Raw genomic sequence first — 15,218 nt, 5'->3', positions numbered from 1 at the left:
TCTTTGCTATCACCTGGCCACGTGTTGGAGCAGAGGTCACAGGTTTGGTCGAAGTAGGGCAAAGTTGATTGCTTAAGAATCATGCAACCCTCTCAAGGTGATCTGCTGCCGCCCAGTGGACAAAAAAGGACAATCGGTTAAAAAAAAAAAAAAAAAAAAATCAAATCAAATGCTCTGCCAGGAGTTTAGAGACATTTCTGTTTTATTGGTCCCAGTGTCATACAGTGCAGTCACATTCCAAAGCAGACAGGAATGACAAAGACTACCAGAACCGAGGGAATACTGGGAAGTGAGAGAAGCATCCATCTCATAAGGTGACCAGGCTTCAAAACAGAACACTGAGAATCAGAACAGTGCACGGCCCCGACAGTGAGATCAGAATCTCATCTATCTGAAACCGAGCTGATGTGGTGAACCGTTCACACACCCCCCCATCTGGACTTCAGCATTATGGATCACCTTCAGAACTTGTGTGGAGGTAAAGATGACTGTTCGAAATACCAGAGCCTGAACAAGTTATTCTATAGAAGCTAATTTCTGAGTTTCTTCTTTAAAATGTTGTATCTCATGATTACATTTTCCTCAATCATTATTTTTTTTTGGCTAATTATCCCCATTATCATTTTCTTTTGACTTGCTGGGACATTTTTAAAATCATGAATAAAATGCCTTTCAGTCACTTGACGTCTGACGTCCCAGTCGACAACAGAAGCCATCTCATGGCACTTGACAGAGAAAGTAAACAAGTTCAGTACAATTCAATTAGAATAAAATTCAGTTCACTCATCTCAAATTCATTACAGTCCAGATAAATCCAGTTATTATTCATATCAGTTCCTTTAATTAAAAAGCCACTTAGTAAAAAGCAGTTGTTTCCCTTTAACAGGCAGACATGACTTTCCGTACATGCTGCAGAACACTGTGTTCCTACGAGCTGAGCGGGACCCAGAGTTCACCTTGTTTTTAAAGAACCGGCCACAGCTGCGCAAATACACACAAGCTGGACAACAGAGGATGCGGCTGACGGTGACCCGTACATGGTCATCTGAGTTAAGCATGGGGGGGGGGTGTGTGGAGTCGGGATGAGGAGGGAGTCCACAACTGGGTGGCCATTTGGAGAATATTTAGCCTTCACAGAAGGATCTCATCTTGTCCTCTATTCCTTTGATCATCGGCTCTATTGGCGGTCTTTCCCAGCAGCCCTTTATGTTGTTCGGATCTGAGCGTAACGTATTTTGGATCTGGAGAAGAGAAGATGTTGTGTGGTTATTGAGCGGGGCATCCACACATGGAGGTGTGTCTCTTTGTTGTGTGCCAGCAAATACCTGGGAGTCTTCTCTGTGCTCGGTTTGGCTTGAGAGGTGCTCTTAAACTGTGATTCCAGCCGTGTGTAGATTCCCCCTGCAAGCTGGATCAGCACACACACACACGCACACAGTCCAGAACATAAAGAATCCAACATCAGGCAGCTGCAAAAATGATGAGAGCAGGTCTGACAGCCAAACACGAATCACCACCACATGACATGAATTATGACAATAAATCCCAGTCAAACCCCCATTTCCAGTATTCTGTTACCAGCTCATATTTTGTATATGTCCAGCACATTAAAAGACACCCACCTCCTTCGTATCCTTGGATTTACTCTGCTCCTGGTCCCCAAATCTCATCTTAGTCAGGTGACCGATGATCTCCACCATGCGGCGCTGGTCTGGCGTAACAGACAAAAGGGAGCAGACAGAAAAAACAGAACTTGGTGAAAGCTCAGCGGGTCAGTGGCTGCTGCGTGTCCAAAAAATATCCTCCGACTCCTCCTTTACCTTCTTCTCTCTGAGCGTCCTGGTTGTAGCGCATTGAGCGAGAGCTGTCCCATTTACTCTTCTGAACGCTCACTCTACAACACACACACACACACACACAGCAGACCCCAGTGTTAACCAGTAGTGAATACAGCGAGCAACAAGCAGGCAGCAAGCTTAATGTACATATGGACAACTTGTCCTTTAAGACTGAATGCAGTCAGGAAGAGAAATGAGTAAGAGGAGGTTCTAAACGCTTTTGTGTTTAGTTGAACTCACGTGAAAGGTGTGTTATCCCTGCTTTGTGACTGAAAGGGGGGAAAAAACAAATAAATAATCGCTTTTAGCAGAAATAACAATGTTCTTTTTAATGGTACAGCTCAACAGTTATACTGTATAAAACATCTGTGGAGACCGAAGGGACCGTCAACAAACAGCAGTTTTGGGGGGGGGGGGGGGGGGGGGGGGGGGGGACCTCCAGATGTATAATGCACGCCTTTATATAATATATGAGGCCTTAGCTGGAAACAGTACACCCTGCTGAGCAGTGGGGCTGAATGGGGTGCAATATTTACAAAATCAGACTTACTTTCTCAGATTTGTCCTTGCGTTGGAAGTTGGGAGAGGACAGTTGTTTCTTCAGAGGTCTGTGGGCCTTCTTGGCCTTCTTAGCAGCTGGAAACAGAAAAACAATGATGAAAACTACAGGGGCCACGAGGCGCCATCTCCCGACTGTAAAGAAGAACGGCTTCACCCTCCATTCCAAAAACAGTTGTGCAGGTAGCAGCGAAGCGTTAAAAATAGATGGGAAGAGGGGAAGACTGGGAGTGGAAGAGTGGTGATGTGCTTTTAATAGAAACATGTCTTGGCACGAGTGCTCGCTTTGTTTCCCCTTATCGAAACTGCATTTAAGCAGCAGAGGCCGCTCTGAAAGGGTCGAAAGAAGGAAAAATGTACTGAAACATGAGGCAGGATGTCCAATACATCAGTTGATTAGTCACAGCGCGTGAAAACCTGAAGTCAATCATAATACAATTATTTTCTGTCGCACTTGTCAGAGCCAGCGTTACTAAGTGCTCTACAAACACTCAGTCAGGTTTGATCAAACGAGCAGGCGTAGGGAACCAAAAAGGAAGTGATGGAAAAGTATTTCATCATGTGGTGTGACTTGAATACTGGGCCCGTCTTCTTTAAAGAGGCGTATTTGCACATTTGAACCACCTCTGAAAAGAAGTTCTACGTCAGAGACGTGCACTCTGAAATTGACCTTTGTGCTTCCAAAGGTGTGGGAACCAAATCCCCCGCCTCACATCAGAGCAGCGAGGGAGGACTGGCAATGGATGAACGGGTAAACCATCTGTGTCAGGAGACACGGGTGTAAACAGCCCCGCGGAGGCCTCCCTGACAGTTAGTAAGAGAAAATCTGAAAAATCCTCCCATTAAAGAGGTCTTCCAGCTGCAGTCGTTAAGAGAATCAGAAAAATAAAACCCCATTATACTGAGGAAGCTCTAGGGAATTTGTTTTATGGTCAATTACGTGGCCTCTTTTTCCGTTTCCACCTCATATCAGGGTTACGCCGCTTCAAAGATTGGTCTGAAGAGAGAGTGAGGCGCACACATTCTCACCAAACACTCCTGGCTGAGAAAGCAAAAAGAGCCTTCCTGACCCAGTGATTAAAGTGCAATGCGTTATCACTGCTGTGGTTATTTCTCTTATCTAGTATGTGGAGACATTATGACACTAATAAATAGGCTGTTGGGCGTTTTAACAACAGGATGGGCCTCGAGCTGATGAAGTGTAAAGAAGCCCGTCTGTGAACTTGTTTCAGCAACAAAGTTAGTTCAGTAAAAAATGTGGCATAAAAGCTGCAAACCATGAACCATGAGACACCGCCGGGATAATAAAACAACAAAAAAAGTTGTGGTCCATAACATAGGCTTTGTAACAGAGTTAATCATCTCATTAACAGCAGAAAGCAGCTCACTTTTCTGCCTATATGTGATAAATCCTCACATAGAATTAATCCTGTTAATTCTTAGCTGTCCTCTCCAGTCCACACACAGCAAAAAATGTCTTCTATCTGATCCTTGTCCTGACTAACTCTGTACATGAATGTACCTCACGCTCGATACTCAAGTGATAAGATAGTAATAAAATAAAACTTTGTGGAGTCAGTTTTGGAACGGCAGCCTGTTATATCCCTATAACAGTTGATAACAGCATGCCAAGCACACTGTGGCTGTGTGAGACAGCATCAGTGGATGGAGGCAGCTGAGTACAAGACTTTCTCTCATACTGAGGCTCATTGAGCGGATAGTGTTCTACTGTTGAAGGTTTAAGGATTTACACAAGCTTTCTTGTAAATAGTCTTCAGGAATAGTTCTCCAGGCTTCTTGAAGGACATCCCAATGCTCTTCTTTGGATGTCGGCTGCCTTTTGTTCCATTATCTGTCAGATGATCCCACACTGCTTCAATAATGTTGAGGTCCGGGCTCTGGGGAGGATTCATCCCTCCATAAGACCTGTTGCCACTGACTTTCAGTCCACTTCCTGTGTCATTTGGCATTCCTCAGCCTTTCCTCCATGTTTCCCAATGAACAGGCCTCAGTGAACAGTGGCTGGATCAACAGAAGGGTCATCTTCTGCATCTCTCAGGTCCTGCGTCAGGTCTTTGCTGGATTTGTTCCCATTTCTAAAGGACATCTTCTGTTCATCTTCTGTAGATCGTTTTTTAGGCCTTCCTTTGACCTCCACTTGTCCAGTTTCCAAACTGGGCTGTCTTTGGGATTTATTTATAGATGCAAGCAGGGATGGGAACATGTGTCTTTACAACAGGCTGCAAGCAACAAAGTGCCTAAAGGTGCAATGATACCCCTCTGCGTCTGTCAGAATGTGGCATCTTTGGCATTTTACATAGATGGGAAATGGGAACAAATTATGTGCTCATTAATTTAGTCGCATCTAAAAAAAAAAAAAAGTCAGGTATTGGAAAAACAAAAGAAACATGATTCGACTACTTTGTCACCGCGAGCTGGAAAGATTTTCTACCTTGTTTCTTGGACAACTCCTCTTCATCCCCAACCTCGTCTTCAGTGACCTCAGACCCTGTGGTGTACTCCTCATCCTCCGACAGGAGAGACTGCTGCCTCTGCAACAGCAAAGGCCCCACAGTTTAGGACAAAAATCTGACCCAATACAATATCCAAAGTTTCTTTGCAACACTGACGTATGAAAGAAAACGAGATAGAAATCCTACCAGTTGAAGACTCCAGTTTTTCAAAAGGGAAAACTGATGGAAAAGACAAAGTAGAAGAAATGAGACCCAAAAATAAAAAAATAAAAAGCATCCAACAGAGAGAGACACAGAGAATCCGACACAGTAAATGACTCACAGTGGTGCCGTCCCCTCTCAGAGATCCGAGGAGTGTTGGCTCCAGGAGAAAGTCGCAGTCCTGGACCTTTTCAGCGCTGGACGGACTCTCCTCACTGCTGACACACACGGTAACATCCGTGGGACATTTAGAAACAGTGATCCCATAAAATGTTGCCAAATCAACACATAAACACAAAGTGAACAAAAGAGATGATCCACTCCCAGCGATACGCACCCGTCTGCAGGCGGTGCGTTGGGCAAACACACAGCGTCTCTGTGCAGCAGCAGGTCATTGAGCACTCTGGTCTGGGCTGCCATTGCCTCGTCACAGTTCTCCTCATCCGGTACGTTCACTATGTGGTCTCGCATCTTACAGCCCTGAACACACACACACACATCCAACCAACTGTATCAGGACCTACTCTGAGTTTGTCAGATGACGTTAAGACACTTCTGTGCAACTTGTTTCACAGTCACCGCTCGCAGCAAACAGTGAGCTGTAGTAACTAATACTACTTAACGTTTGATTTCTTGAGCTCTGTGTACCTACCAGAGATCATAAATGTGCTGAACACTGTATATTCAGCACTAGAAGTGTCTGGATTTGGCAGGCAGACCCTTTAAACAGTGGATTCTGTTACTGGAACACCTTCAGAGGCTGCAGTGTAAACCAAAGGAGTAATTTCTGAATACTTTGCACTTTATCATACTTCAGATATCTGCAACTTTGCCCACTGCCTTTAGAAGTTTCTGGATGGAGTGCGGTCATTTCCGAAGCTGCAGGATCATTAGATACAGCACTAATGAGCTTTGAAAAAGGTCATGAGGTGTCTCTGTCTTATTCCATGATGATTCAGAGCTTGGTTAATAGGGCTTTGCCAACTCTCAGGAAGATGCAGGAGATGGAAGTGAACCTGACACTGGATGATGAGGGGTGCGATGGGATTTCAAACAGCAGGCTGACCAGTAGGGAAATCTTTACGGCGAATATGAATATTATAACTTGGATCTCGAAAAAGCTGGTAGGCGCTTAAATAGACCAATCACCACCAACCAACATAGCTGTTTGTGCCAAGGCCAAAACAAAAGTTAAACTCACATTACAGGTGCCTCTTATATTAATAATATGCTTGTATATGCACAAGCTTTATATGACATTTTAATAACCAAATTAAGCAAATTAACTTCATCAGTTTGCCTCAGAGATGAATCCACATTCATGCGTTTATATTACTTATTGTACAGCATGTTCTTTTATTCTTATCAGACAGATGACAGCTTCACTAATTTTAGTCCATCTTTTGCAAACTTAATGATGACGTTTTCATGTGGTTCTTAGGTCACATTTGCATAGATGTTAGTTCAAAGTCACTGAATGTACCATCACAGCCAGTGAAAAGCATTAATGGATTTGCTTCTTTCGAAATATTACGTGACGTTAAACAATTAGATCAGCATTATCCAATTTTTTATAATTTAGATATGATTTGTGACGCAAAAGTTTTAAGGACTTTAAAAACTACTTTTTCTTGGGAAAAAATAAAAAAACATCCCCAAATATTTCAGCTCTAAAGCTATGATTAGCAATGTTTGTGGCCGTCAGTTGTTTTAAGCAGGAACCAATAACTCTGAGACATAACAGAACCATATTAGGGCTGCACAGAATCCAAATTTGGTTGGAAGACATGGGAGAGTCAAAAATAGTCACATTTCTTATTAATCTAATTACTGTAAAACATTCAGCAACAACTGTTGAGCTCAAATGCTTAAAAAAGAATAACCATAATGATGAAGTTTTTCAAAGTTTTCACATGGACTGGAAGGCTCAGGCAAGATGGCACGTACTGATTGTACTGTATGACATCACCACACATAAGGGATAAGCATCTGTCTGTTGTCATGTTGCGTGGAAATCTACAAAATCTAAGTCGTGAGGACTTTCTGGTTCCCCTAATGCAATTGACAGAATTTTCATATGAAAACTGGGTTTAAGGTTCCCTTCAGGTTGAGCTTTTTGTGCGGAAAGTAGTAATCATTGTGAGGAAAAGTTAAGGTATATATTCCTTTGAAGTGGTGAAAGCGTACCTTTGGTATTCCGGTGGGATCGAAGCGGAGAACCCTTTGGTTGCAGCAGGGATACATTCCCGCACCATGCCAGCCTCTCTCTGCACCCATGCCAGGGTACAGCACACCGTCTGGGTGGTATTTGCAATGGGTCAGCTCTGCACATACAAACACCTACACATGCACACAAATGCACATTGGGTTCATCAACAGGCTCAAAGAATCAGTCTCCCATTGTCTCGCTCTCCTGTTGTACTTCAGAGGGAGATCATTCTATCAGATTACATCAACATTTTCGTCACATTCTCTCTGACCTGCTGGCATCGGGAGCAGGTGAGGTAGTTGATGGTACCCCAGATTCTCCAGTAAGCAAGAACCCAGGACTTGAGCTCTTCATAAAGGCCTGTGATGTAGTCGTGCACATCCCAGCTCTTCTGTCTGCAAATGCACACAAACAAAATGGAAAGCCAATTACATTCTTTATCAAGAGTGAGTGGACGAGCAGTTTGTCACACTGCAGCACCGCTGTAATACCGAGTGTGCGAGTAGATGATTTCTCCTCGAGCATCGATATTGATTTTCCCTGGAACGCAGGAAATCTTCCTCTCTGTGTCTTTGGTCAGCAGCTTAAAGCACAGGCCACACCTGCATTGTGAAAAATAAGAAAAAAAGAAGAGCAGAAAATCTCTGACGTGTGAGTAATGGACGCTTTAAAAAACCCAACAGCTTTGTACTGACCTGTAGAGAGTCGAGGCGTTTCCTGGTGAATCTCTGCTCTGGTAGTTTGGATCGAACAAACGCTCAATTTTCTTTTGGAACAGTTTGCTGTTAAGGGTGAAAGCAAATAAAGGAGGGAGTTTAGAAAAAAAAACAATCAAGCACAGCCATTGTATTTTCACGCTGTCACAAAAAGAAGACAGAAATCCAATTTACAACAAAGCCAGTCGCTCGACATCTAAGGCTAACTCATCGTGAAACCTCACACTCACTTTAGCTACTCTTGTATCAGCTGCTTTCTGCAACTAAGTACATTTAAAGAGTAAGTAAGTAACAATCACACTGATAATACCACAAGGGACCTTTTACTACACAACCGTTAGAATACTTAATGTACATTTTCCTGATAAAATGTTTGTGCTTTTAGTCCTGTAGTTAAAGGAGGATCTTAAAATGAGTCTCATAGAAATGTAAGAGTTGGTAAAGATCAGTGTTCTGCCATGTCCCGTACCTTTGATGGGTCTGAATAAATGAGAAATGTATCAAAACCCGTGTTCAAATGTCTGACACACACTCTCCACTTACACTGTAAATTGTGAAATAGAAGCTTTGCTCAGCAGCTGTGATTCACAAGGAGCATTGGACAAAAAAAAAAAGCATCACAAGCACCAGAAGGGATCATCATCTTATTTTATAGCAGTCGTGTGACAGCAAAAGCCCGCCCGGTCCTGCGACACACAAGCACCTCACAGCTTATACTAAACAAATGATGCTCGGTCTGGGTTTTGGTTTTATACTCGGTGGTGCTTTAAGGCTCTGACCCAACTCCATATCTGTTTTTAGAGCAACAAAACTGTGTCACACCCCTTTAACAGAATGAGCTTATCATTGTAGAATATACTGAGCTTTTCCGATTGTTCACACTGTAGCAATAAGGTAGATGGATTCTACTACAGTGTCTTATTTGAGCTCCCTTTTTAAGGTTTTCCTCCATGTGCAGAAGGATACGGGACCTATGGAGGTGCTCTATTGTGTCTACAAGGACACTGGAATCCTTCACGGATTGGGCTTGTTCTAGTGAATCCTGTAGTTTTGAGACTGGATTGGGATGTCCTGAACTTGGAGACCTGGCTCCTGGACCCACTCCTGAACAGTGTGCAGTGTGGACGGAAGCTCTGTTTAAGCAAGTTCACCTCGCTGTGTACAACAGTCTGCAGCGTTCTTTAGGGAGGTGAGAATCAGCATGCAAGCTGTCACTGCAGGACACCGCCTGGTGATGAGACCCGATGTTCTAACCCTTTTTGTCTCTTTTTTTCTGTAATGAAAAAGTGAGCTGGACCCATTTCTGCAGCTCAGAGTGCAGCGACATCAACAAAAATTAGCATTCGCACACAGGCCTTGTATCCCATCATTGCTGATTAAATATGAAGCTAATTAATACCTGCAACTAATGCAGAGTCATTTGATACGGGACTGAATAAACACCTTCCCTCCACCCTCAGAAGCCAGATGTTAGTAGTTGTTAAGAGGCTTTTAGACTAGTGTGAAAGGCAGATTTAAACACTTCACCTGTGTTTGAAATGTTCTGGCTGATCAGTGTGTCGTTGTGCTGCAATCAACTAGACTTTCCTCCTGGGTTTTTCTCCCTTTTTGGGAATATTGTGCTGATACATCCGGGCAGAAACTATCCAATCAGGCTCTCATTGATTTACATTCCATTGCTGGCCTGATACTCTGGCAGCCAAGTTGTATAAACGCTTTGCCTATTCGCATACCTCTTAAATTTGTCTTTTTTGTCCCGGATGTCATCGGCTTCATTTTGGTTGAAGAGTTCAGCGATCCGCGTGGCCAGGTTGCTGTTGATGCAGTTCATGTTGCAGGGAGTAGCCACAATGGCGCTCATGTGTTTGTGACAGTACTGAATACACTCCTCCACCTGAACACGGACAAACACATACTCGTTCTTAGACATTTCAGTGGAACAGAAAGGTCGGTGATCCTACAAATGCTATCCAAACACTACTTTATCAGTGGTACAATTCTAGAGTACAATTTAGAGTACACTAGTGGAAAGAAACGTTACACCAAACTGTTTAAAAGCAACTCATCATCAAAGAACACCTATACTCTTCACATTCATGCAGCGGTAACTTAGGAAAAGCTCTCTGTGCAGACCTCTTGATTTTCTGATTTTTTTGGAGATTTTCATCCATCAGCTCAGAACCACAAATAAATGTCAAGAAAAGTTTTTTTTGCGTAGTTATTTTTCTAGATCTGAAAAACAAAGGGCCTGAACACCCCCCTCCCCCCACACACTTTGCATCGCAGGTCACAACACTTACTAACGTATCCATCTTCAAGAACTCGGAGGAGATCAGGATTGAGATGACATTGCTGGGCTCTGTAACCGACAAACACCACGTGACCAACCGAGCAAACGACACAGAACACACAGCCAGTGACCCACCAGACACACACCGCGTTTAGTGATCAGTAAATCAGGCACCACCCACAGACACAAACAGGTAGAAAAGGTGAACAGCTCAGGCATTTCCATGTGTATTTCCATGGCATCTATCACTGAATTGCATCTTTTTTTTCCCCTCCCAGAAATTTACCCAGTCTGGGTTTTTCTTTGTTCCCCTCTCCCGCGGAGTTCCTCCTGACGTAGTTCATGAGCCAGTCGAAGATCTGCACGTCACAGTGAACTGAGATGTCAACCTCTTCCCACCTCTGTGGGTCAACTGACAGATACTCAGCAAAGTAACGCATCTCTTTGACTAGAAGATCTCTGGGACATGTGAAGTCCTGCTTCAGGTTCTTGGTCTCGTCACACACATGGATCACCATGTTGGGACTGTAGAGCAAGGTTAATACGCATTATTAAGAAAAGTATACCTCAAACATTTCTTATAAACTGGAGTATCCCGTGTGAGGTTTCAATGTGTATTTTCTTAAGTGGTTTCCGTGTTAACAGCATCGTGAACATCTCTCAGCTTACTCCTGTGGCTTCTGAGGTTTGTCATCCTCCTCTGCTGAGACTCGTTTCTCTTTCTTCTCCACAGGACCACCCCTTCCCGAGGGCAAGGACTTGGAGCCTGCAGACACGAGACGAGATGAGACTCAGCAAATGCAACTAAAATTTTAAAACGCAGTGATTCCAACGGGTTTTTGTCTTGTTTACTTAATCTAATTTGCTAATTTACATCAATTTCTGCATTTTGGGACGATTTAGGACTAGCAAAGAGGTAAAAATAAATAATGATATTATGTTATTGCTGTTCAAACAGGTGAAGTCTAAAAATCTTTGGCGAGCAGTTTGTCTGGGAAAATCATTAACATGTTTCCTCAAATAAAGGCTCGAAGGGATATCTATTTTTCTCCCTCCACAGGGCACAATATCACCAAACATTCAGGCAATCTGGAGAAAGGTCACTGCATAAAGGAAGGGCACAAGCCTAAGTTGAACACTTGTGATCTTCAATCCCTCAGATGTAACTGCATAAAGAGCTGTCCTCCATCAATAACTGACATAAGCACATGGGAATAAGATTACCAAGGAAACCCTTTATCAAGCACAATGATATTGTGCTACATTCACAAATGCCACTTAAGACTTATTATGCAAAAAAAGCAGTCCAATGAAAGTCCTCTCCAGAGGCGGCGTCAACTTCTTTGGGTTCGAGGCATCACACGGTTTGCTGTGGTCACACCAATCAGTATTCTACATCTTTTTTGGAAGAACAAGAAGATTCAACCAAAAAACATTCTGAAAGCATTACAGAAAGGCATGGCTGAGGAAGGAGAGGGTACATGTGTGGCCTGGCCTGGCCTCCTCCCTGACCTGTCCCCAATAGAGTGTGTGTGGAGAATTTTGAAGGAAAAATGCGACGACAACAACAACAACTCCACTCAGGGTCTCTGCAGGTTTCAACAAGTCAAATTTAAGACTTTTTAAGACCATAATGAATGCAATTTAAGACCCATTTCACAACCATACTGGCAAAAAAGTACAAAAGTCATGAAGGTAACTCGGAGGCCTGGAATTACTTGCAAAGTATAAGATTTTTTTTTACAGCTCTTTCACATTGGAATACAAAATGCTTAACCTAACTAAAAACACCAAAAACCTCTCTATTGTGAACTAATATTTGTTCTACTGTTAACCCCCCCCCATTTTTGAATTGCAACACTTATATGTAAACGAAGTGATGAGACATGAAAACACAGTAATTACAGTGACATTAGGTGACGTGGTGCACAGTAACGTGATTTTACATTGTGTTCTAACATCATCACGTTAGGGTTTCTCATCAGTTTCATGCGTGTGTCAGTGCATGTAACGTTAGACTGCTCTCGTTTCCTGAGCGGAATCCAGAGGAAGATACACCGTCAACGGGACACGGGACGTCGCTTATATGCAACAGCAGCTTGTTGCTATGACAGAGAACATATGCAGAGACACCTGCCTGGGTATGAACACATGCCGGGTGCGCCGTGCTGCCGGTGATCCCCCCGCTTCATCAAAACACCACAGAAAAAAGATGTTGTGCGCCAACACACAGGGATGCGCACAACACACTAACTAGTTGTGCTCAATAGAGTCTGACCGGGGTGCACAGGTACTTTAGTTCCGTTTTGTTATGTTATAGCATCCTCAAAAATCTAAATAATTAAAAGCAAGGCTGAAGATTATGCATTTGTTTTAAATAAACGTAACGTTAATACATTTTTAAGACCTTTCAAAAATTGCATTTTAGACATTTTATGAAATTTTAAGATAATTTTAGACATTTTAAGGCCTTAAATTCAAATTATTGGATTTTAGACATTTTAAGACTTTTTAATACCCCACAGATGCCCTGATGGTGTTGCACATCTTAAAGACGTGGCAGAATGGAACAAAATAACAACTGCTTAGTATCCTCAATGCTAGAGCATCTTTGTGAAAGGGATTGGCAACAGTAACAGCTGATAAAAACCTTACTGCCCAATCTTTTTTTGGAATGTATTTCAGTTCTGAAATGCAAAAACAAATTTCATCAACTTGACAAGAAGAAACATGAAATATCTTGGTTTAATATTGTCTGTAATAAAATAGATGTTGATGTAAGAGTAATAATTACGACAAGGCTCACAAAGTTTCTGACAAACAACTTAGCCGTTCTTGAGCTCACTTTATCAAGCAAAGCAAGAGACATAGAAAAAATGTTCATATCAACTCTTAATGTTGGATATGATACGAGGTTGTACAATTATTGTTTTGAGGTGCATCAGTGCATACTCGGACGGCATTAACTCACCTGCAACTTTGCTGCAGCTCAGACTGCTTCCGTCATTTATAACCACCTCTCCAGTGTCCAGCAGTGTGGAAGCGCCGTCTGAAGGCGAGGTGCCTCCTTCTGTCAGAGCGTTACATTGATGGTCCACGTGAGGAAACCCACCCGTGCTCTTAAGCTCTTCAAACCGACGGGCACACTATAAGATCACATCAGTGCCAGTCAATCGTTTCTTCTTAGCAATTAGTGTCTCCAAATGGTGCAGCGGAAGATGGACAAAATGGAATACATGGAAAGGTGGACGGATGATGGAAGCATTTATAGTTACCGAGCATTGCAGTTACCTCCTTGGGAGTAAAGCCAGGTACAAGCTTGGCTACGTTGTCCCAATTTATGGGCTGGGGAACTCCCCACAGAGAGCCCAACACCATGTCCAAAACCAGGACATTGTTGTCGTATGGAAAGTTGTTGTTGTCTGAACAGAAGCGACTCATCTCTACAAAGTCAGGGACAAACAACCAAAAGCATTTAGTCACCACTTATAATTATACATGAAATATTTCAAAGTATTAGACTGCTGGTCATGTAAAAGAAAACACTTATGATATTCAGAGAAACCATTTTGACGGTTGTATTTCTTGCAATAGTTACAGTCCTTATTAAGCACGCAGCTGGAGAAGAGAAGAGTACTTGCTTTAGCCAAGTTAAACGTTAGGTGTCAAATTGCACACTCGCATCATTTTCACATGCATCGCTGGAGTAGATCCAAATTTAGCTAAATTCGCTATGAAACAGATTGTGGCGGATGCTGTGAAGTGACTGATCACATTTGGAGTCATTTAAGTTATTATGATCGTTTTTAATCACCCAATACCACGCAGGTCTTGACATCCTGGAAGCTATGCAGTGCTTTACAGTGAGATCATATCAACAAGCATCCACATTGAACGTTTATGCATAAATACATGCGGCATGTACGTAGATTAGCTGCCAAAGGTCTGCGATATAAATACATTACTGACAACAGAGGAACTCACTATGATTTGTGATGCTATCAAAGGCCGAGTCCTTCTGCATCAACATCAGACGCTTTTAAGTCATTAAATCAATCACCTACTTGATAACAATACACATTTAAACGGCAAGATGGATGAATACTTAACTGGAGCAAGGGGTAGTCTTTATCGTGGTCTAGCACAGTCAAAGAAGTGTGCAAATATTTTATGTCATTGTGTGTGGGGATGACGGTGATGCTGCGGTCTTCTTCTGCCGGCTAACTACATCTATTGCTAAAGCTACTTCACGGGACGGGACAGTAGCTGCTGCCTTTAAGTACCTCTAGTAAATTCCAAACCGAAAACCCCATCCTGCGATTTACGAGCACTGTATGAGCGATGCGTTTGGCACATAATTAAGTGGCTATGTTATGAATTTAAAAAAAAAAAAGCTGACTTGAATATGAGACTTTTCTGTTAAACTAAATTACAAGGTCAAGAAAAACGATTTAAGATGATTTCCTTTCACGAGAGAATATTTCCGAAAATCCAGGAAGGCAGCAGTAGCCTCAATAGCTAGCAAAACTTAGCTATACAAATGGTATTTAGCATAGACTCTTTGAGTATTTTTTTCCGCGTGGTAGTTAAGGGAAATAATATCGACACACCTAACTGTTAAAGTACAAACTACGCCACTTTTTCCCAAAAATATTGACACCTATAAAAGCTCGTTGGCTCCTTCTCTATCTGCAGCGCTGACTCGTCCCCGTTGCCGCACTGCAGCAGGTTTAGGCGTCCTGTTGCTGAGAAACGGTGGCCGTAAAACCAGCGTTTCTGCCATAAATTCCTCTTCGACTTTTTAACCAATTGTACGAAGTCAGAAGTTTGTTCGGGGAAAAAAACGAAAATACTTTGAGGTATTCCAATGTTACTGTTGTGAAAACCCTATTATTGCGCAGTTTAGAGGATCCACATTTCCTTTTAGCTTTC

At 42.6% G+C, this 15,218-nt stretch overlaps 1 protein-coding gene across 3 annotated transcripts; it reads right to left on the bottom strand.

Moving 5' to 3' along the window:
- Positions 1–184: 184 nt before the first annotated feature.
- On the bottom strand, positions 185–15,032 carry sanbr (SANT and BTB domain regulator of CSR). Of its 3 annotated transcripts, none has more exons than XM_072391482.1 (21): positions 14,271–15,032; positions 13,578–13,729; positions 13,258–13,432; positions 10,956–11,052; positions 10,573–10,811; positions 10,297–10,355; positions 9,730–9,890; positions 7,976–8,062; positions 7,772–7,882; positions 7,552–7,675; positions 7,259–7,411; positions 5,409–5,551; positions 5,193–5,286; positions 5,057–5,089; positions 4,849–4,948; positions 2,389–2,474; positions 2,079–2,107; positions 1,821–1,894; positions 1,623–1,711; positions 1,326–1,408; positions 185–1,241 (listed from the first exon to the last, which is right to left on the bottom strand). In XM_072391482.1, the coding sequence occupies exons 1-21, from the start codon at positions 14,314–14,316 to the stop codon at positions 1,205–1,207; spliced, it is 2,172 nt and encodes a 723-aa protein (XP_072247583.1). In that variant the 5' UTR covers positions 14,317–15,032; the 3' UTR covers positions 185–1,204. The 3 variants fall into 3 exon arrangements, with proteins under 3 accessions (XP_072247583.1, XP_072247585.1, XP_072247584.1); XM_072391484.1 differs by having other exon boundaries at positions 14,392–15,032; XM_072391483.1 differs by having other exon boundaries at positions 14,397–15,032.
- Positions 15,033–15,218: the final 186 nt, after the last annotated feature.

The sequence above is a fragment of the Leuresthes tenuis genome, unplaced genomic scaffold, assembly GCF_036924035.1.
Source record: "Leuresthes tenuis unplaced genomic scaffold, fLeuTen1.0.hap1 SCAF_8, whole genome shotgun sequence".
Classification (NCBI taxonomy): domain Eukaryota; kingdom Metazoa; phylum Chordata; class Actinopteri; order Atheriniformes; family Atherinopsidae; genus Leuresthes; species Leuresthes tenuis.
The sequence above is the reverse complement of the archived record's forward strand: the minus strand, read 5'-3'. Positions and strand labels throughout refer to the sequence as shown.